General features: G+C 37.9%; 1 protein-coding gene across 4 annotated transcripts in view; it reads right to left on the bottom strand.

Annotated features, from left to right (window-relative positions):
* The window catches only part of col11a1a (collagen, type XI, alpha 1a), a 68,695-nt gene extending 56,273 nt beyond the window's left edge, over positions 1–12,422 (bottom strand). For 2 of the 4 annotated variants that reach the window (XM_084399413.1, XM_084399412.1), the window contains exons 1-4: positions 12,057–12,375; positions 6,927–7,091; positions 5,630–5,843; positions 2,842–3,004 (exon numbers count right to left, since the gene is read on the bottom strand). In XM_084399413.1, coding sequence (XP_084255539.1) covers positions 2,842–3,004; positions 5,630–5,843; positions 6,927–7,091; positions 12,057–12,177 — 663 coding nt within the window. In that variant the 5' untranslated portion in view covers positions 12,178–12,375. Of the gene's footprint in view, positions 1–2,841; positions 3,005–5,629; positions 5,844–6,926; positions 7,092–12,056 lie in introns of all 4 variants that reach the window. The other 2 variants (XM_084399411.1, XM_084399414.1) reach the window with 2 other exon arrangements.
* Positions 12,423–24,865: the final 12,443 nt, after the last annotated feature.

Raw genomic sequence — 24,865 nt, 5'->3', positions numbered from 1 at the left:
GGAACTAAGTGCAGTAAAAAAAATAACTCTATATTTTAACTTATATCTGTTTTTGGACCACTATCCTGCATTGTATGCTCATGTAGAATCTGCAAAATTCAAAGGCTTCTCTACAGGCCCTACAAAGTGTTGATTCATCCAGGGCTAGTAAGGGATGTTGTTCCTACGGGTCTGACCAGGTATTTCCCCCATATTTCCCAAAATACACTTCAGAAGTAGCCATACAGTGGGAACAGTCATGGTGTTCATGCTCTCACACAGAGAACTCTGTGTTTCCATCCATACAAATCCCAGATGACACGCCAAATCTAAATACTGGGCATACCTCTCATAGCTTTTCTATATATGCTGCAAGAGGTAAAAAATGTAGAATATATCTAGGATGAAACTCTCTAAACTGTCAGGTAAACTGTATGAGACCACTTCGAAATGACCTTTATCACAACCCTCTAAACATTTGACTACTTTTATGGACAAAAGCCCAATAAGTTTAAATGTTATATTGCAAAAAAATACATAATAATAATTAAAAAGAAGTTGCACATATACGGAGCCTCGTACATGAAGTAATACGTTCTGTGAATGAATTCTTAATTTTGATCATGATATCTTGTTTTTCCCCTGCTAGATAAATATAAAATACTGAGTATTAAAGTTTGACATATACAAATGATCACAGCCATCATAGATTTGTGGAACACCTGACAGCTCTGTCAACATCATCTTCTCATAAAATAGGTTTTGAAACAATGCATGAGGAATTACGGTAACATAAACGAGATTCACAACAGTGCAAAACCTCAAGGGTAAGGGTCAAGCAAATATATAATGTCACCACACACTAACAACAAGAATTCCCAATTAAAATACTTTTAATACAATATGGGCTAATAAGAAATAATTCCCATCCCCCAGTAAGCAAGTTCTCAGTTACACAGGCAAACACACATCCAAGGCCTCAGCTAGCCCTCCTTTTTAACAAGAAGCAATGCATTTTAATATCACCTGTCAATCGGCCCATTGTATGTCATTATTTACAGCTTTAACTCATTCTGACCCTGCACATTCCACACTGCCTCAATTGTGACTTTTAAAAGAACGTAAGAGAACAAACGCACACATAACACTGTGAAACAAGATACCTAAAAGACACAAGTTTGCCAGTCAAACTTTATATGTGAGATACATGAATAAAAAGTGCAGAAACAAGTTTCTGAGCACATCTATGTATGCCATAATGTATCACATGCAGTCATGACTGTGAAAATATTTTAATAACTAGCATTAATTAGCGTTTTCCGCTCTAATCGAGGTGATGGCAGGGCTACTGACTTTCCTTTAAACCTGTAACTTGTCATGTCTGCTAATACATACATACATATGCCACCCCTACAGAAATCTCTATGGTCTGTAATTTGTACACATTTTTTTTTATAAAAAGTAATACCTTAAACCACCAAACGAATATAATATTAACCTTTAAAATGCATTGTGCGATGGTGCAGATACTATAATTTTACTTACGAAAATTCACAACATTAGCCATGTCAAATGAAGGCCTCAGCTGAGGCAGTGAGCAATTCTTGCATGAAGAGGCTCCTCTGGCTTTGAGTAGCTTTAATTACAAGGTGAAAGAAGCCTTCATAACAGGAAGCGAGGGGAAAACCCGACCGCTTAAAGGTAAACAGTGACACAAGGTCTGTCTGTGTTATCCTGAGTAAGCCAGTGTCCAGAGGGACAAATATTCACCTTTGCCATTATGGAACTGATCTCTAATACTGGTCAAATCTGAGTATTGCGTCTTTAATATTAAACTTTAATACATTTACTTCCATGGTCTTTAAAACAACTTAAGGTTAATTGCTTAAGGTGCAAATAGACTGCATTAGGATAAAGAGAACAATGTTACCACAAAGTTACATAAATATATGCTGACAGGTTGCCATAGAGATGTAAACACTGATCTTTCTCATGATGGAACTATAAAAGACAAAACAATGAATGGGATGCTAATGCAAATAGCTGTTAGCTTGTGGAAAACACAAAGCATAGGCCTACATAAAATGCCACAAACTTCACTTTTGTGACATTTGCAAAGAAACTCTCCTTTTATAGTCCTTAACTATACAAGTAGGCAGTTGTTTACCCCTCAGAAACCCCAAAGTTGCCATTCATCTAGAACGAAACACGTTGAGGAAAAATGTTACAGGCCAAATAGTTATTTGCAAATTTCATAACTGAACATTTCGATCTTGAACCTTCAGCAAAATAGGTACCAATAGGCAGCCACCACATTAAGCATGAATAAATATAGCAAAATGTACATATTCCTGCTTAACTTGTTGGTGTGATAGAGTTTAAAACCTGAGCTGTTGTTGTATGCAGATTTAACACATATTTAGTGAAAAACATGTATTATTTAATTGATTGTGATGAAATTAAGCTGCAGTGGGTTTTTGAAGGTAAAATATTTTAGATGTGACGTATACATGCATGACGGATACAAGGCTTTGCAATCCAAAAGATGGACAAAAGGAAAAGCCAGATTTGACTCTTAATCCAAAACTTTTCAGAAGAACCTTTTTTTATTTACAGGCTAGTTTATTTATACCCCATGCTAGTTTTATTTGTCATTAAATGGGCTGAACAGAGCATGCAAAACCCCCCGGAGCTGGACTATAAATCCAACTCTGGCTTACTCTCCTGTTCTCAAATGAACAGATGTTGTTTTCATAATGTTAAACACCTCAAATACGTGTCAATTTATACTTGATCAAGCATCTCACAAAGTCAGGCCTTCAGAGTGATATCCGTGCTTTATTGCACTGAAAACAGCTTTACCTCAAAAGTTTCCTCATCCAGGATCCTGGTGCCAAAAACAGTTACACCACTGGTGTCAATAATGGCACGGTCACTCCTGCCCAAGGCCTTGGTTAGCTTCTTCTTACAGTCGACAACGATGGTCACAGTCTTCTTCTCAACACTGATGCCTACACGATGCCACCTGTGAGGAACAAGAAGAGTAGGCGATTACAAACCCAGCAAATGGTTAAAGGCCGCCACACGTGAGACGTGTCTTACTTTAAAACCTTAGACAATTCGCCTCCATTCTTGAGATATAACATTCCTGAGTGGACCACATTCCAGCCTTCAAACTTTGGCCTTGTTTAACACTGGATTAAACTCATTAAACCCTAGACCAAATCCCCTCCTGTGAGTTATCCAGCATGACAGACACTGTGAACATTGTAGAAAGTGTGTGTCAGGAAGGTACAGCAGAGAAACTGAACTGTAGAGTCAAAACATTGAGCTGGGGAGGGAAACTGTTGGACGGGCTTGTGGTAAGAAGCCACAGCGAGATTTCAAAGGTGTATCAATAGCACCCTCGAGGGTGATCAATTTCCCATAATCCACTTCATTAGAAAGAAAAACCTTTATTCTGGCTCGTGTCTTTAAAGTACTTGGCAAACTTGAACTAGCTTTACTGTGGCTAGAAACCAATGTTTTGGATAAAGTACCTGTTAACGGAATAAAAAGAGGCAATTTACATGGTTAAGACTTAGAGATTTATCGAATGATTGATAGATGTGTGACGGTGTAAAACCACAGTCTCGTACTTCATGCCTTTAGATATTAAAAACATCCTGGGAATATTCTAAAACTTTAGTTAATTTCTGGACTTGCCAGATGCAATGATTTAAAGTCACACATTTTTTACATCAAAAATAACCCATTTTCCCTAAGGACGTACAGAGGTGTAATTAATCTTTCCATGTACCATATGCATAAATTATGTAAGCAACACATTGTTGCATTATCCGATTATATTATAGTACTGTATAGTAGAGCAACACATTTTACACATTTCTCATAAATGCATTTCAGATTTTTTCCTCAAGATAAAATTTCCATAATTATAACATTCTAAAAAGCAATTATTTGTATGTTTCTAAGAAATATGAACCACAAAAGCAGATGAAATTTATATTAAAATGGTAATAGCTAATCTGTTTAGCTGTACAAATTATTTTTATAAAGTCACTTGCAACTATAATTCTTCCAGCACAAGGGAATTGGAATGACAGAATTAGCCCAATTACGGTACATTTAACCCAAAATCCCTATCAGAAACATAAGCGCTTTAATCCTTCACAGAAATATTGTTGTTTTTGCAGCAAAACACCCCATTGAACTGATACCTACAATAAAGCCTCTTAAACTTAATAAGACAAAGCACATCCATTGAGTTACATTGTTCTGTCAACTCATTTTAGCACTTCGGGGTGTCAAAATAAGACTCAAAGAGTTTCTAGGCAAAAATAAGCATTGCAAAACATTAATAATGATAACATCTAAGGATGCATGTTTTCACCTCAGATTACAAAAATTGCGACTTTATTTCTTGTAAATGTGACTTTAGTTCTCATAAATGTGACTTATCTCACAATGTGATTTTTTATCTCATAATTATGACTATTTCTCGAAACTGTGAATTTATATCACAATGAGACTTTTTATCGTAATTATGACAGTTTCTTGCACGTGTGACTATACAGTATCTCGTAATTGTGATTTTTTGTCTCAACTATGAATTTATATCTCACAATGTGAATTTTTCTCTTAATTGTGTTTATTGTGAACTTCAAGGCCAATTGACATGTTCAATCAGCGTTTGTTGGTGTCTGTTGGGGCAGTGTGAACATGACAGTTATTTTTCACAAAATACTAAATCCTACGTCCAACTTGTTTGATGGTGTTTGTCTGTGCGGTGTGAAATGGCCTTAATATCTCATAATAGTGACTATTTCTCAAAACTGAGTTTATCTCAAAATGTGACTTTTTTAATCTTGAAATTATGTCTATTTCTTTATACAGAATCTCACAATGTGACTTTATCTCGTAAATGTGATCATTTGTCACAACTACGAATTTATATCTCACAATGCGACTTTTTATCTCATAACTGTGACTATTTCTCGCAACTGTGACTATCTCACAATGTAACCTTTTATCTCTTAATTGTGACTTTGTTTCTTGCAACCGCAACTATTATACCTCACAATGTGCTTTTTGTCTTGTTTTAAACTTTATCTCACAATTACCTTTTTATGTTTTACTTTGAGGCAGGAACAAGCTTCCAAAAATGTCTGTTCATGTTGGTAAGAGCTTCCTGATGATGTAACCAAGAAGGTTAATTAAGATCAAGCTTCAGCCCCAATGGATCAGACTTTCCATCTTTCTAAAATAACAGAACCCTGGAGGTCAGATCACCTGCGGCCCTGTCCGCTTCACTTCATCAATCCAGAGTCACAGCGAGATCTCCTCTGGCTTGCCTCGCAGAAGAAATCACACATAACTAACGCCTCAATAGTCACCTGTAATTCTGATTTGTCTGCTTGTCAACCGAAAAGATTTCGGTCCCAGAAATGTCTTCATATATATATGTAATGGATCAGGACTACAGTGTAAAAGTCTAGGCTGGTAACAAATGACTTCATGCTGGTACGGGCTGATGACTGACCTCCGTCTGACCCTGTCTGGAGTCAGTCTCGGTCTTTCTCTTTGAGGATGGATCTAAACAGGTCTAAAAAAAGCCCCTGTACATTCGGCTTTGTGGTCTGTGACTTACTTTCCATCAGCCAGGTTGAGAGAGCGGAACAGGGGGTAATCCTCCGGGGCAGGCTTGCCTGTCTGATCCTCGTACAGGAAGACAGGTGAGCGGCCCACCTCGACGCCTAGTTGTTGGACGCCTTTCTCGTCGTAGATGGACAAAAGGAAGGACTGGATCCCAGCTTTGGGCTTGATGGTGGTTAGGATGGAAAAGTCTTCAGGGAACACTCCATCTAGAAAACAGCACAAACAGGAAACAAGGTCACTGAAGAGTTCATTGAGTTTTTGAGGTCCATCCAACCAGCTAATTGCTTTGTTGAATTTGCAACCATTATGGAGGACTAATAGTGCCAGTTAAAAATAAAATAAAGGAATCAATTGATTTATTAATTTCAAATGAATCTGGCTAAATTATACTGTAAACAGATTGGCTAGCGATTAAAAGTTGCATGTGTTTTTATTTTATTTTATTGTGACATTTAATTAACATTTTAAATATAAAAAAAAATACATTTACTAAAATATCTATATACTGTATATTTGTCAAATTTAAACGGGATTTATTATTTAACTGTTTTGAATTAAATCTGTCTATTTAAAGCATGTTCTGGCTTTCATGAAGCAGTTTTATTCATGCTTGAATTATTTTATAATGTTATATTAGTGCATTTACATTGTTTAACTAAAAAGGCCATGAATGAGAAAAGCATTGGAAGAAGATTTGACATTTTAAACACAGATGTAATCCTTTATATCTACTTAAAAGGGGAAATGCAAGAGCCTTGATAATAAACATCAGATATATGGCATTAACTGGGCTGAAGAAATAATAACCAGTAATAAACATGCATCTGTTTTCCCATTATAAAGAAACATCTGCAAAATTATGACCACATTCCAATTACATAATGCATCTCAAACTTATCGTATAAATTCAGAGGATTTGGAATGTAGTACTGAATACAAGTTGTATGGGGGGGATTGCCTTGGACATTCTGCAAAAAATCTTCTTTTTTGTTTTGTTTCATGGAAGAAAGAAAGCCATGTGTAATGACAAGGTATTTTTGGGTGAACTACCTCTTTAAACGTTTCTGTTCATTTCTTATGCAACTAAGCAGATGAGCCATGCTGTGGTCAAGAGATTTTAGCCAAGTTCTCCTGCCGCTTAACAATACAAGCGTCTGAGTGAAACATGGCCCTGCACAATCAGAGATGGCATCTCATGTCAAAAGCCTTGGCAACCGCAACAAAGGGCACATTTAAACACAGCTAAACGTAGGCAGGATATGGAGACATGTTCATGGGGTTCGGCTTACCTGGGAAAAGCTGCTTGGTTGGGGCACTGATCTGGGCATTCTTGCCTATTTTGTAGGCCGTGTCTGGCTGTGATGCTCTTCTGTTTGTGCAAAATCCTGAAGTTTTCTGTACTCCTTCTGGGACACTGGGAAAATCTAATACTTTAAGGACATCCACAGGTTCTGCTGCATGGGGTTGAGAAGATACACAAAAAAGATGAATAAATAAATGAATAAAGAAGGAGAATGCATTAGAAATATTCATAGTTAAGCAGATAAAGTTGCTTTCATGCAGTGTATAATATAGCTGTTTGTGAATGTAAAAGGTCTGCAAAGTTTTAAAGATCAAAGTCCACGACGAATAATGTTATTGTCTCCTAAAAGAAAGAATAGATTCTGAACTGCCGAAACGAGTCGTTCGAAATTCCAGACTCACTTTCTGTTATATACGTACATAACAATGTAACACATTTGCATAATGCCACATAATGGTCTTCATTGGCTGACAGCGAACGACGTCTACTTTGACCCGTCCTCAAACACTGTAGTTGTAGCTGAGGCCTGGAATTGGTTGGTTTGTGTTGTCGAAATCTCAAAAAGATGGAAAAATACAGAAAAACCAACACCATCGTTACTGTTTGTATCACTGTGTATAATAGCGCTGAGGAAGCCTCTGGATCGGTGATGTGCAATGTATATTAGGATAATTTTTTGTTGGCCTTTGACGCATGTAAATCTATTGTAGGAAACCTCCAATATAAAATTAGCAACTAAAAATTAGAAATGTGTTTTTAACTTAAACTTCAACAGAACAGCTTTTGAAGACTTATTTAGGATAATCTACATATTATCTATTTATTTACACAATTGTATTCCATTTCCATGTATACTGTAATTATTTTATAATATCAAGTGCAAATTTAGGATAAAATCATAGCTACTGTATTTTAATACTGTTGTATCTATAATATTTAATTGGTTAGTCATATAACAGATTATATACAGTACGTGTGTGTGGACAGTAAGTATAATGAAAGCTGCACAGTCAAATGAACTAAACTAACCTAATGATGACCAGAGTGACTGCATCAAAATGATCTCTAAACATTATTTTATGACCCACAACCACAAAAAAGAGGCCAATGTCTGAAATTCGGTCTGTTTTACTTGGCTATATATATGATCAAAACTCAAATCATTAGTCTTCATTCCTATGAGATTTGACCCTTGTGAAATTCCGATATCAACTCTTTGGGAGACACTTCAGCAACAGCTGGGTTAAGTAAACTTGAACCAACGGTTTCATTATGGTTTACGAAGCGAGATGAAAGATAAACACTGTTTACCCTGGATCACCCTGAAACTTCACTGAGAGGAAGAACTCAAAACCTTAAAGCACCATTGAGAAGGATGTCTTCATGATTAATTGTGAATGTAGGGGCACATGTTTGGCATCTGGGTGTTTTTTTAGAATCTACCAACAGTACCATATGTGTCTTCTGGGACTTGAGTGAATTTTTGGCATCTACCACATAAAACTGAACGCTCAAACCGCCAACAATAAAGGCATGCTACATCACAAAAGGATGGACTGGGAGGTCTAAACCGCTATAATAAAGACGCCGAGGCATTCCCAGTGCTGAGAAAACATTTACCACCCCATTTAAAAGTCTGAAAAGCAAAAGGTGACACACCATTCTTCTGCCGTTTTTTTTGTGTTGAGTGGAATGCTCCCTCGCGATCTGAGAGACTTAGACCGAGCTTTATGCTGAACATACAAGCTAGACAAAAGGAAAAGCTCAGATTCATCTAATACAATGAGGGATCTTCTTGAGACGTTCTCCATAACCTCAGGCCTCATATAATCCAGATGCGGTGCTGTCGCTCGACTCTGACCTTTTGTCATTCAAGTGCCAAAGAAAAATGTCAATACTCCTAAATACTTCAGAATACCAACTGAGAATGTGCTGCCTTTCGGAGAGCGCAGCTGATGACCTGGTGCGATTTTAACCAGGCTGCTGTGCAAACACACACGCTGATCTGTTTCACTTTCATTCATTCTTTGCATTAGGCAGGCTTGTGTGTGTGGGAAAGAAGGTTGATTAGACATCGAGTGTGAATGTGGAGGGAGGTGCTAACTGAGAGAGAGTTGCACATCAAGATCATAAACCTGCCATCATTACTATTCCAAGGGACACCACAAAGTGGGAGGGGCTTCTTATGTCATTTGCATAAATGATTTAATTATGAAATTCACTTTTATGGTAACAGGAAGACACAAATGTAGTGCTAAAATAACATGTGTTCCAATGGATGAGCTCTCATTTGGTCAAGGGAATGCAATGTAATACATTCAGAAAAGTTTTTCGAATTTCGTTTTTTGGGGTGATATTAACGGAAGACCTTTTTACCTGCTGCTCCTTGAGACTCTAATAATGAATTCAGTCAGAATCTCTCTCTCTCTCTCCCTTTTTCATCCTCTATCTCCCCCTTCTCCCCTCGCTCTCCCCTCTTTGACACATGCGTGCCGCTTGAACAAGAAAGCATTATGCCACAGGCTCTCCGTGAGGCAACCTCATTGACCAAATTTTTTGCTAAAATTCTTTTCCCTCACGACTGTAGAGAAACATCAAAGAACAATAAAGCCTTTCAGCCATCTGCTTCTCAAGAACACTGTTCAGTTCACCTAATATTCCAGGGACAGTTCAGCTAAAAATGTGTCATCATTTACTCTCTCTAATGTCATTCCAAACACATTCGTTCTAGTGTGAAACAGATGGGGAACAGGTACAGTATGTGTTTTGTCTACAACATAAATATCTCCTTTGTGAAATGAAGAAAGTCATACAAGTTTGGAACGACCTGAGGGTGAGAAAATGATGACGGATTGTTTATTTTGTCTAAACATCTCTTTAAAAAAAGGTTCTTAATTGGCATATGTGGTTTCATGTAGAATCTTCCATGGAACCTTTCCATTGCACTTTATTGTGGAAGAATGTTTTTTATATTATAAAGTTCTTTACATAAAAATGAAGAACTGTGCACTGAAACCCCAAATGTTTCTTCTGTCGCATCGTTGCGAAAACCCCCTTTAAGAACATTTATTTTTGAGAGTGTACATTTAATATGCAACAGAGAGAACCGCATGCAATTATGTAACATCAAAACGTTACATTTACTTCAAAAATGGACTGAACCACAACAAACATGCATAGAGTTATCTCGCAAAAGCATGACTCGTGAATAGCCCTAATGGACTTGACACCTAGTCAGCACCATCTACCATAAGAGTACGGAAAGATTTCTGAAATGTGTGCATTGTTTGAAGGAATGCACATCTGATGTTCCTCAGCCCCAGGGGCTGAGAAAACATGTCAGTACACTGCCAGCTCAAGAGGGCACCAGGTAGAAATGCCTTCACAAGCCACAAACCGCAAATGATATAATGCATTGCTTCAGAAGTCCAAATGGATTAATACATTATAAGATCTATTATCAATTTTGATAGGCAAAAAAAAATAAAAAAAATGATTAAGGTTATTTTTAAGCAGCCTTAATAAATGTGGCAAATAAGAGAACAACAACAATCCATTGTCTTTGTCATTTTCAAACAAAATAAATGCCTAATTTAATTTTGCAAGAACTTTGTTCCTGTAAGGGTGAGTGAGACCTATCATAAGGCCAGACTGGGGCCCCTGGGTGGCTCTGGGCCCTTTGAAGCCTCCAAAATAATAGGGATGGACAGAGAGGACAGTCATCAAATAACGGGAAGGCACTTAGTAGAGAAACATTCCCACTGGGAAACTCATCATGTGGACCTTGAGAGACATGGGAGTCACAATGTTGCGAAAGCCACCACTTGGGCTTCGGTGGAGCTAGGGGTGAATGGGGAAAGGGTGATTTTGGCTAAAGCCCACTGTGGGCTCAACGCTAGTTCATTACCTTGCAGCAATCTCTAATGAACAGTGTAAAGCGGACAAGACTAAAAAATAAAAATAAATAAAAAAAACTTTCAAAAGGGAAAGATTTTATTTGTTACATTTACAGCATATATAAATTACAAGTGCATTATTTACATTTCCATATTTCTGTAACCGAAAAGAGAAACATTACTTGTTGCAGTTCTTATTATCAGTCACGCCCATTGTAAATTGGACCTCCCAGGTCTCAGTTACTATAAATCAAATTCTTATCATAGTCAAAGATTGTAAGATAGCTCATAACACACAAAAAAGCATGTCAATGCGGCCAGAACACTTGTTCACAATGAAGTCTTATGAGCATAAATTAGTAGCCTGATATCAATTACAGATAATCTCCTATTAATTGCACTTAATTTGGCACACAACTTCATCACCACAATCACACCATTCAAGAAGATACTTTTCCAATTTATTTTCTTAAATGTAAGGCATGGATGTAAAACCCTGAGGAATTCCACCATGCTAACCGTGTCCACACACACCTAACGGACCACAGGTTCAAACAAAGAGCTTTTTTTGCCCCAAAGTAAATCCTAAACTGTTTCTCCGTGAAACTTTCTTGACACATTCCTCCTCTTCACCCTCTCATTGAGTGTAATATAACATCAAATATATAGACATAAAATAAAATCGCAAAAGTTTGGGTATATGCAAATTAAAAGGGCAGAACAAACAAAGTCATGCGTAAAAGTCCACTTGTAGGTAGTTACATACTTTCACTACTAACTATTTGAAATTACAGACTCAGGGTTTCTTTACAAAAATGGTTTCTGTGTTTAACATTGTGATCACGATCCAATCATGCAATGCACATATTGTAGATAAGTTAAGCATTATGAACCTTATGTGTTATATGCCCATGAAATTGCATTATTAATTGTATTAAACGCTTGTGAAATCATTTGGGGAACTGATAGCTTTATTTTAACGAATTCCAAAGAAGACAGTCTTCTTCATTTCATGATTACAATGTCTTTTGATTTCATATGCACTGGTAGCCTATTCTATCTTGTAGAACACACACACACACACACACACACATATGGGATGCAGATCTACGATCACCTGTCTAAATTAAACGCGTTAAAATCCGCGGGCGCAAATGCGCATCTCCTATCTGACAGTCCCTATAACTTCATCAAAAGTTTGGAAGTCTATCTTTCCTTACCTGCTCTGACATTTGGAGCCTGCAGAACCAGGACGAGGGAAACTGTGATGAATTTGAAAACAGTGGAATCCAAAAGCCACCTTTTCGTTTTCCACATTGGGGACCACCTTGGCCTCTCCATGGTTGGGGCGCCCACAAATGTGTACAAAACCCGGGGCGACCTCTGCTTATTTGAAAATGATCTCCCTTCTACAATCCCAAAATGTGCCCGATCTGCTCTAAACAGCCATATGTGAAGGGTATTTTGTTTCGCCGGGCCCCCTTAGATCCTCCTTTCCATGCGCCCAGCCTTCAGACTGAAGGGAATCGGGCTTTAATCAAAATGAGACGCTGAGCGCTCGATCGCCTCACCGTCAAGAGGGCTGGACCCAGACCCTGGATTACAGGAAAATGACAAGGGAAAAATACCCCGATTAGCAAATCACGGGGCTTGAAAGTTGGCTAGGGATCCACCCATCAGTTTTCCAAAGCCTCCCCTGGTCGCACTCTTGCGCGTCCCCCACGAAAGCCGGTAAAAAAAAAAAAAAATCCCTGGAGTAGCCTGGGAATGAGAGAGCGAGAGAGAGAGAGAGAGAGAGAGAGAGAGAGAGAGAGAGAGAGAGAGAGAGAGAGAGAGAGAACATGCAAGCAATTCCATATTTCTTCAATGTTTGTACGTTTTCGGATTAGGCATATTTGTATCACCAACAGAATGGTGAAACCATTTATTATAACTTTTCTGATAACATAAACAAGCATGCTTACCAGATAATTAATGTAGCCTATATCAAACAAGCACAGATAATTTAGGTAGCCTATATTGTTTTATGTAGCCTATATTTTACACATACTATGACAACATTATATTACTATAGAAATACAGCGTCGCCTAGGACAATATTTTCCGAAATATTTGACTGCTTAAGTGCAGCTATTGACCCATCAGAATCAAGGGTTACACATGGTTACACTTTTTTTTAAGGTGTCTTTGTTACACTGTAATTATACATTTAAGTACTGAGTAATATTAATTAACTACATGAACTTACTATAGGGTTAGTTAGTTGCATGTGATTATGCATACTTTATAATTATTATTGTAACTACATGTAACATTATGTAACAATGACAGTGTTATCATTTATTTTAAGGTGATCTATATTATATTGTACTAACTCAGAAAAGTCCTGAGTAAAGAAAAGAGTAAAATGAATTAACTACACTAGAGTTACGGATGGGGTTAGGGTCTGGTTTAGGGTTATTTACTTGTAATAATGCATAATTTACTGTTATTACTATAGTAAGTGCATGTAGTAACATATACGTCACCTTAAAATAAAGTTACCGAATCAAGTATTCCAGAGAGCTGTGTTTTAGCTGTGTAATGTTTTATGATGAGTCCATTAAGTTAGCATTCATTTTGAATAGAACTAACATACTGGATTTAACATACCTTCGTCAACTGTTATTTAGAACATTATTACTGTTATTATGGATTTCATAAAGGTTATTTAGAAACTTTGATGAAATCCATGAGAAATTCGTCAACTCTTGCACTGTAAAAAGTGTTCAGTTGACTTAACTTAAAACAAGTAAGAAAACCTGTTGCCTTAAAATTTTTAAGTAAATAAACTTCTAGTGAACTGAAAAAGTTAAGTTACGTGAACTTGACAATTCCACATAACTTACTTTTTTTCAATTACGCATGAAGTTTATTAACTCAATTTTAAGACTTTTTACAGTGTGGCTTTGAATGTCAATAAGCAGGAAAAAGTATAAAAGACAAGAAAGTACAAATGAAAACACCTTATGTTTTGCAGACCTTTATTCTTCAAGAGTGCATGTGGAGGTTGTGTGGGAGGGGCTAAGGTTGACTGACAGCCCATCACTTTTCCCAGTTTCATTCCTCCACACTCTGCAATGTAAAGGTGAAGAAATTAGTTAACCACATAATGACTGAAAATCAGAGTCAAACACAAAAAAAAATCAAAGTATGAATAAAATGATAGTGTGCTTCTTTTAGTAGGGTATGAATAATTTAGTTTAAAAAAAAGGCATCTCTTTGGTTTGCAGGAAATTCCCGTTAAATGTGACCAATAGCAGAAAATGTCTCTAGTTCCGATTCAAATAGCCATGTAAAGGCTAAGTACCATGATAGTTTGAAATGGAATTGTTCAACATTATATAATTTATGAACCTGCAAATGATCATTTAGTTTAGCTCCACTTCTAAAATGTAGTATGAATAAAATGAACAACTGGCTCTACAAACAAATGGCACGCGGCCAGCTCGTGATCCATGCCAGAAATAATTTTTTGTTAGCATGCCAGATCTCTTCTGTGAAATAATGAATAAAAGAAAAAGAAAAAAGAACAAATGACTGTTGCATTTTGCATTAAGATTCAAAATCAAAAAAATGATTAATACAAAATCAGTGAGACAAATCATCTTCATATAAATACAACAAAGCATTATGTCATCACCTCAGGGCAAGTTGGAACTGCACTCGGTGAACTGTCTGCAGAAACATGCACAGTAGATCTTCAGATCCTAAGATTATTTGCATGCAGTAACGCCTGTGATCATGATTACATTGTCGGAATATTTTGACTAATAGATTATGATGAAGTGCATTTCAAAAAATGTTGCAGTAATTTTCACTTACCTTTCACTGTGTTGATGGACTCTGCCAGAGATCAAAGGTCAAAACACATTCTGACAGTTACATGGCTCTGATATAACAAATGTGGCATTCTTATAGGCTACTTATCATATTGTGTGCATTGGGTGTGAACACGGTGGATAATCACAAAGTTATCACATACATTAATAAATAAAACATAAAAAGTGCTCCTCATCGCCAAGAACATGTGTTAAGATGTGTGCAGAACAGATTCTCATATTCCTGTCGTGTAAAATGATGTAGTTATGCATGCTTTGAGGCAACCTTTTAGTGTGTTTGCATTTTTATCTTCAATGATACTAACTATACATGACTTGGCTCAGTCTACATCTCTTCACAATAGTAAAAATTCAGTTCAGTTCCAGGACTGTCCTAGCCTGGGTTTCCCCATGCTGCCTTGTGCGCAGCGCGATTTTATTCACGCTGCTAGGCAGCCTGAACACCATGGACCAGATTTTCCCCTCAAAAAGGGAACCAATCACAGAACGGGGAGGGAGCAGCAAGACGATGACGACGTCTATGCGACACACCGAAGCAGTTTGTTTATATCTATGGATCCAATATGGCAGCAGACGCGAAGTTACCTTTCGATGCAGCCTTAGATAGTGTTCTAAGTAGTTTAGAACGCAAGTTTATTTCGTCTTCTTCCTCGTCGAATTTCTGTCGCTCTACATACGTCATCTGGTATAATTGAAACGATTGGATATGAGCTACTTACAGGGGCATTTGATAGACATTCATAGCGCCCAATAAACGGCTCTGGGCATTCGTAAACCATGCCTCAAATACGAGAAAATGAACATGTGGTTCCCAGACCACGTCTCAATGAGAAGAGGTCTGACGTTAGCCAGGCTAGGACTGTCCATGGGTGAACTCCGCAGGAGATGGTTCAAAATCTTATGATCGGATGACCACAGACAAACAAACAAATGAATGAAAATGAACAAAGTGGAAAAGGGTTTTTTAGATTCCTAAAATGTTCTTCACATTAAGAAAAATATATATACTTTAAGAACAGTTAACTTTCAGTTAACAATTGAAAATTAAGTAATCATTTACTCACCTTGGTGTTGTTCTATTGTCGTAAGCCTTTCTTTCTTTCATGGACCACAAAAGGAGAATGTAAAAAAAAAAAAAATTCAAACTTTCATATAACGGCAGTGAATAGTGACCAACACTAAGCTTTTTAAAAATGCAAAAGTATAACAGAAATCGAAATGAACAAAAACGCGACATGAAATACATGAAATGTAAGCTTAGCGTTAAGTTCTGCCAGGAAGACTCAATCAGCGCGTCATGAATTAACTCACTTCTAACCAATCATGTGTTAACACTCTCAGTATAAAAGAATGGTACTTACATCCGTCTGAGTTCGCAGATACTGACGGCGCCAATTACCTCCATCCTCCCCAACCACCTCCAAGATGGTCCTTTCCCTCCATCCTCCCCACCACCACCAGGATGGTCCCTTCCTTTACCTCCAGGGGGTCGGCTGCGCCCCTGCCTTCATCTTCAGGCGGGATTTGCAGATTCCGTTACCCTCGCATTGCTTGCTAAGGACGGGGCCTACGCCAAAGACTATGCTTGCTGAGCTATTAATAAATTTACTCTTGTTATATCATTTTATCTCCCGAGTCTTTCTGGTAGAAATACAGAAATAAGTATCTGTATACTTTCTTCACTGAGTCCAATATCACCGGACTGGAACTCTGTTTGACTGATGACAGTCTGAATGACAGTTGACAGATGTGATGCGATAACACCTCAGAAAAGAAGGTACATGAGTTGTATTTCATGTCCTGCAGAGAAGCCCAACAGGCAAGGTCAAGAATTTCATTAAATAATACATTTCAGTTTTTTCCACTAAACCCTATCGTATATACCCTTAGGACACTTGGAATATATGGCACATGTCGCATGGGATCATTCTGTGATGCTTTTACGTCTAAGCTTGATGCCTGTCGCTATTCACTGCCATAATATGGACGAGCGCGAGCGGGACATTTTTTAAAAATTGTCTTTCTGTGTTCCATAAAAGAAGGGCATACGGCATTGGAACAACACCAGGGTGAGTAAATGATGACTCAATTTTTATTTTAGGGTTAACTATCCCTTTAATGTGAAGAACATTAAGATTTTTTTTTAGATATGACTAGTCCCTTCAGCATTATTATTTGACCTTAAGTGAAATCGTAAGGGGAGACTTTTCACAGGCACACACTATCCAGCCACTAGCTTCTGTCCATCAGAGTCTAAACACACAGAGCCTGAGGGAGTATAAAGGGCTCTTTCTGTCTCAGCTCAGGGCTAGAGCAGACCGAGAGTTCAGTCACTCAACATACAACCTGTGCTCTGTGTTCAACAAAGAACTCCCACAGAACACATTCCCTCAACCTGGGGAGTGAACTTAAACATGAGAAACAATCGAAAATGCTCAAACTGTACGTTTGAGACTACTCTCTGAGGTAAAAAAAATTTCTAGACAGTGGTAGGACTGTCATTCTGGAATTGTGAGCCGGTTATTTTAACTGTGGTCTACCATGGTTGGTACTAGAATGAATACTGGTTAAATATCGCTTCCATTTTAAGAGCGTCTACATCTGTAATGTCCACATTGTGCATAGTGGAAGCCAAAGGGGGGGACTGCTGCTAACTTTATTTGAGTAAATATACATAATTAGCCTACACAAGATCAAAATAGCTTTGGTTAGAGGTTCATAAATGTGCAGAACTTTGTTGTGGTGTCATTAAGCATTTAAAAAGCCCTTAAAAATCATATACGTTGATTGTTGACTATGGCTGATTTGTACTCCTTTTTATAGTGTTTAAAGCCTCTTATTTACAGATACAAATATAATGTAAGACTCAGGTCCTGATATAAGTGCAAACTAAACCTATGAATCTCCTCCACATGATCAAAAGCTTTAGTTTATTGTTGATGGAGGACAAGTTTCAGTCACCTAACACCTAACAAAGTGGATCACAAACTTGGTAGCAAATCTCCATTAATATACCACACTTTTCAAGTCGTTCTTACATCCTTGATCACCAACATACTACATTACAGGAGGGAATGGCTCTCTGCTCATGTTTAGCAGTGGTTGGAAACTCACCCCAGGGCCCTCACAGTTATTCAAAGCTTGGTTGTAGATGTCAAATCTCACAGTAGTTCATTCACTCTTCCTCACAAATGCCATTTTGTCTGGGCAAGCATTCTACACCTAAGGAAGCGTGACGCCCATTACTTCAGATGTAGAATATTACTCCAGACTCAGTGGTGTTTAAAATAAAACAAGAAATGCAACAGCAATCTTCTAAAACCATATGAAGAACATATGCTATGATACATAAACCTACTATATTTAAAAAGCAGTTTGGTTTCAGCAAAGACAAACCGCACCAGGCTTTACATAGCTGTGCAACACTCCTGGGTTGCTGAGGAGCACCAAGGACGTATGGTGAGTGAAAAAAAAAAAAAGTAAAAAGGTCAGTGAGTCAGTCATTGGGGGTCAAACCAAATGATCCCAGATGGACCGCAGGAAGGGTGAGGTGAGCAGGACGCACCCAGTGTCCAGAACATGAGGTCCCAGGGAAAGTAGATGGGTGGTCTGGCACTGCAGGAGGGCATTCACAACCCCCGAAAGTAGCCGAAATGGACAAGCCCATGAAAGATCCATTCGTCAGGCCTTTTGGAACATGAAATATGGTCTTGACATCGATATGATCTGCCAGCGTCAGGGTGTCAGGGCCTTGGCATCACTCTCTAGAATTAGTCAAAAAAGACATCGTATGAAAGATCAGATCATTTACTCTTCCATTACTGACTTCAGTAAAGCCCATCAACCTCATCTTTTCTCTGCTGTCACTCTCTCCACTGCTTACTCATACACTTTAGAAATATGTCCCATAAAGTTTAACAAGTGTATAATTCAAACATACAAAGGAAGACGCCTCTTTAGTGCCTCTGGAAACTTTATGTTTTATTTATCCAAACATATACAAGTGTGCCTGTCTCCAAGCGCTTATTTAAAGAACTTCCTCAGTAAACATTTAGGGGGACCACACATTGTCTATACCCATCTGGCTCAGGGTAGTGAAAATGCATTTACATTTCTTGGGCAGTCTTCACAAGTAGCCTAATCTAACCTAAAATCCCAACATTAATTTAATTAGTTTTTTTTATAACCAACACTCATAATCATCTGTCAGCATGCTTATAAGTATATTTTAAAGTACAGTCAAGTTCTACAACACATGATTACCCAGGCCTGAAAATTTGTCAACATCATTTTATAATCACAAAAAATAAAGATCAAGGATGACAATAACAGCATGGGAGTCTTATTTCTTCAGTATGTGCCAAGACATACAGAACGTCTCCCTCTTTATGTTAGATAGATAGATAGATAGATAGATAGATAGATAGATAGATAGATAGATAGATAGATAGATAGATAGATAGATAGATAGATAGATAGATAGATAGATAGATAGATAGATAGATAGATAGATAGATAGATAGATAGATAGATAGATAGAACACTGGAACTAGACAGACAAACATACAGAAAACTGGAACAACAGACAGACAGGCAGACAGACTGGTCGAACTCTAAAACGAGAACGACTGAGCGACAGACAGTCAGACAGACAAACATACAGACTGGTAAAACACTGATATGACCAACAGACAGACAGACTGGTCAAAAACTGGAAAAACTGACAGACAGACAGACAGACAGACAGACAGACAGACGAACAGACATAATTCCATACTATCTTTAATGTTCTTTTTGATATCCAGTTTCTGGAGATTGCATCTAACCCAGTCCTTTCTCAGCAGACACATACCATAGTCAAGCTCTGCCACTGGGCATGATGTTAAGTTGCCATGGCTGTGCCAATTATTTCATGCTCTCTGATGCTGTCAAATGCAATAACCTAATCATCTGAAGAGAACGCTGCATGAAGTCGGTTAAAAGTTTGCTTAATATAATTACAGCTCATCGATTAAGAAGTCAAATGATGTGGGAGACTGACTCATAAAGCTCATAGCCAGAAGACAATCATAAATGAATCAAAGCCCTTAAGCCCTTAAGTCATTTTAATTCCCATTTATTTATACAGTGGTATTAAAGGAACACGCCACCGTTTTTTGAAATAGGGGTTATTCACCGTCTCCCCTACATTTAGATAGGTGGGCAAACGCATTTTTGTCTCAGTGCATGCCTTAGTCTGGCAGCGCCGCCGCTAGCTTAGCTTAGCATAATGAATGGAATCCTTTGTTGCCGGATAGCATGTCGTGAGTAAAAGTGATTAAAAAACAAACAAAAAACAAACAAACACTAATTACTTTTTGTGGCCTGTGTATTCACAACGAGTACAAATAGCTATGCCGGTTAAGACTAGTTGATTTCCTAGTCAGATATTGACTTGGGACTATATTGGGGGGAAGCACAGACGAACCACTGCTACTTGGGCGCAGAGAGGGTCTTCTGTTTTGTTTTGTTTTTTCACTTTTACTCACGACATGCTATCCGGCAACAAAGGATTCCATTCATTATGCTAAGCTAAGCTAGCGGTGGCGCTGCCAGACTAAGACATTGCATGCACTGAGACAAAAATGCGTTTGCCCACCTATCTAAATGTAGGGGAGACGGTGAATAACCCCTATTTAAAAAAACGGTGGCGTGTTCCTTTAAATCAACTTCAGTGAACATCTTCTCTATATCTGCAGCATTGCTGTTAAACTTCATGTTTTAACACTGTTAAAAACACATAGGTGTGGTCTATCACCCTTCTCCCTGTGCATAACACAACAACTCTGAATGTATCTGACCACTCCAACAGCTAATTATATTTCCATGCTTGATAAACTCAGCCTGACTGAACGTTTTGGCAGCATCTGGAGGGTAAAACAACAGCTCACTGATACAGGAAACATCTGATCAAACACATCAGGAGCTCCAGACTGATTCAACAAAGCACTCCGACACACCAGGAGATATTTGCCTAGCCTTGGAGTGATGCACATGGCTCCGACTTGCTGATGTTAGTGATTCCAAGAAAACCCTATAAGAAATATCACAAAAGCGATCTCTTTAAAGGGATACTCCACTTTTTTCGGAAATATGCTCATTTTACATCTCCCCCAGAGTTAAACAGTTGAGTTTTACCGTTTTAGAATCCATTCAGCCGAACTCCGGGTCTGACGGTACCACTTTTAGCATAGCTTAGCACAGATCATTGATTCTGATGAGTCCAGTAGCATTTCTTTCAGAATGACCAAAGAGTTTCAATATTTTTCCTATTTAAAACTTGACTCTTCTGTAGTTAAACCGTGTACTAAGATCGACGGGAAATGAAAAGTTGCGATTTTCTAAGCCTATATGACTAGGAACTACTCTCATTCAGGCGTAATAATCAAGGAACTGTGCGGCTGTACTATGAGTGCAGCAGGCGTAATGATATGACGCAGCGCCTGAAAATAGGTCTAATAGGTTAGACAAACTTAGTCCCGGTCACGTTGGAAGAAGTTACCGAGCTGGGGACTATTTTCAGGCGCTGCGTCATATCATTACGCCTACTGCACCCATGGTACAGCCACACAGTTCCTTGATTATTACGCTGGAATGAGAGTAGTTCCTAGCCATATAGGCTTAGAAAATCGCAACTTTTCATTTTCCGTCGATCTTAGTACACGGTTTAACTACAGAAGAGTCAAGTTTTAAATAGGAAAAATATTGAAACTCTTTGGTCATTTTGAAAGAAATGCTACTGGACTCATCAGAATCAATGATCTGTGCTAAGCTATGCTAAAAGTGGTACCGTCAGACCCGGAGTTCGGCTGAATGGATTCTAAAACGGTAAAACTCAACTGTTTAACTCTGGGGGAGTTGTAAAATGAGCTTATTTCCGAAAAAAGTGGAGTATCCCTTTAATGTCTCAGTTGTTTCAGCATCAAGCAAATCTCCTGCTTCTTAGATGTTTTTTTTTCTGAGGAAAAAAAGTTAGCTCACATGTATCTTTTTTGAAGAAATGTTTCTAATTTCAGAAGAGACCTCAACAATATCTCAAACTGTGCTTAGATTGACCAAGACAACAAAGTCTGTAATCAAAAGTCAAAGATCTCACTATGAACTTAACTATTTCTCATCAGATTCGTCCAAATCCAAATTATCTGAGTTATTCACCCTGAATTTATCTTATTTAGCTTCCTCCCGGATTAGTGACATCACTAACCCTACAATTTACATAAACCCCACCCCCGGGAACATCAAGACAGAATATGCTAATCAATGACTAGAAGATAACTACACATAAGCTACATAAATTCACCAACTAACTATTCAGAAAGGTTGTCTACATGTTGTTACTTCTTCTTGAGTCTCTCCATCTTTCTGACTTCGGTTTGAACATAAAAAGGCAAAACGTTTTTGAAATTTCCAGTGCATGTCTGTGTGAGGTAAAAGGACACAAGCTGTTGAAGCTCCGCCCCCTGTGCCGGAGCACCAGCTCATTTGCATTTAAAGGAACAGACACAAAAATGGTGCGTTTTTGCTCACCCTCAAAAATGTACAACTTTGTAACACATACACACTCTGGGGACATCAATTACTTATTTTACATCTGTGAAAAGGGCATTATACCACCCCTTTAAGATACTTTAAAAGAAACATCTGAGAGAAACTCTTGCCTATGCCCTCAACAGCTTAAGGGGCTGTTTACACAACACCGTTTTCAACTAAAAACGTAAAACTTTTTATGCATTTTGGCCGTTCCCTTACACAACAACAGTGTTTTGGGTGCCTGAAAACGCAAACTTTTGAAAATGGGTTACTTTTTTCTTTTCGAAACATTTTAGATATATTCATATGTATATATAAAATGTTGTGCATTCAGGATGACGGAAGTGAAGACAACAGAGTAATGACATCTTTCCTCTCAGAGTCACTAAAATAAAAACAAATCTCACATGCTGATCACTGGGTGGCTGTAATCACAGTCTCTTAAATTACTATCCCTCTCTAGAACATTTTCCACGATTGCACGCTAAGAGTTCCTTAATTACAAATGCTTGTGCAAAGAAAAATCTATTGCAAAGATAGAATTAAAACAAACATGGTTTATTATTGAACTGCAGCAGAGATTTTATAGTAGGAGGAAGAGGACCACGCATAGTTAAAATTATGCAAAAAATCATAACATTCAATATGCTGGCTGTAGGACTGGAAGACCCTCCTGTCAGTTTAAAAAAGTCGACTTGCCATAAAGGGACTTTGACGTAAATGACCTAAACGCTGTGACCCATGGCAATCCAAGTCTCGCGCTCTTAGTCTAACTGCACAGTCTGTCTCGGCTCTGTTCAGACCTGCACTGCCTTCCTCTCCCAGCAGCCTGATCTCTGCCCTATCCCAGTCATGCCCCACCAACTGCAGACCACTTCCAGCCCCAGCCGACACTGCCAAACACAGTCAGACATTTAACCACTGAGATTATAGTTCCTGCAGGTGCAGTGCAAAATAAGCAGGCTTTGGTTTGCGTCAATTTCAAAACCTAATTATATTAGTATATAATTAGTCTATAATTAGTGATTAGGTAATCCAAGCCATATCAAGAGACAAGTGGATAACTGCAACAAACCCCATAGGTTAATAATAATAATAATAAATTCATTTATCGTTGTTGTTTTTTGTTTTGAAGAAAATATTGCCACTCTTTTCAATATAACTTTGGTGCAAACGAATATCATAAAGGCGTTTTTTGTTGTCGACAAAACCAGTATATTGTACCAACCTAGCAACCATCCAGAACACCCTAGCAACCACATATAAATGGCCTATATAGTCATATGGCAACTCCCTGGCGACCTACAACACCCTATTGCATTGAGCCAGCATCTCTTAAGAAAAACTAGTACATAATATATATTTATGCAATATTATATTTCCGATATAAAAACAATTTCTTTGTATTAATTTTTTTGTCTATATACCAAAAAATGTAAATGTACTGTATAAAAAAGCACACAATTACATTGAAACCTTATATCTGACAGAAAACATGAATAATAATAGTTTAGTGTCTGAACTGAATTTGGCTACTCACCACCATCAAATAACAACTAAACATATAACACAATAAACAATACCTGATGCACAGTGACTAAAGCTTCAGCCCAAAACCTTTTTATAAGGCAGACTATAAATGAACACTTCTGTAGGTAGCCACATATTTAAACTATTTTTTATGAATAATCACAGAGGAACTATACTGGTACATATTGACAGACATTTTCTCAACAAAATTATGTGAAATCATATTGTATGCTGACAGGTAATTATGTAGCCTACTTAAGATTTGAGTGCTTCAGAGAAGATAAGCTCAGCTTTAAATAAAAATAAAAAAAATGCATGATTTTATATTGAAGAATGGAGCCATGTGCATGCAGACAGTCATGACCCTTAACAAGGTAATGAGTGGGTTGAAGAGTAAAAAAAGGCAAAAAAGGGAAAGATAATATTCACATCCCTCATTCAAACACACCCCTCGTGGAAGAAAATGTCTCTATTGAAGTAATCACAACGTTCCAGCAGCTTCAAATAAGGGGGAGTAGCCCTTTGAAACATAACTTTCAGACATTTTCATCACTAAAGGCTTTAGCAACAAGTATGGCAGTTTAAAAGGTGAGGAGGCAGACCCTCATCTTGCAAAAAACTTGAACCACTAGCATGTCTATGCTTGTCAGTTTCCAGTGTAAAAGCTTACACTGTGCAGATGCTTTAAAATCCCTTAGGGCTGTTCCTCAGTGCAGTATACATTTATGATAGTTATATGTTTTAACTGCTGCAAAATAAAACCTATAAGTCACTAAATAAGTATGCATGTACAGTAGTGTGAAACACAAACTTAGGTTGCGATGGAAACATATAGCTACAGTTCAGCTAAATGCTAATGGACAAGTTTTCCTGAAATGTCTGTTCACTGGCCATCATCTTGACCCTTTTTTTCAGGATGCTGTTGCATGACACTGAAATCCAAACTAAACTAGTGTAATGGAGGCCAGCTAGTAAGATCTGTGCAGGTAAAGCTCACTACCCTGGCCTCAAGAAGTGCACTAGTGACTGACGCTAGAGACTAAGGTCTT

The sequence above is a fragment of the Rutilus rutilus genome, assembly GCF_951802725.1.
Source record: "Rutilus rutilus genome assembly, chromosome: 24".
Lineage (NCBI taxonomy): Eukaryota > Metazoa > Chordata > Actinopteri > Cypriniformes > Leuciscidae > Rutilus > Rutilus rutilus.
Note: the sequence above shows the minus strand (reverse complement) of the source record. Positions and strands in the feature narration are given on the sequence as shown.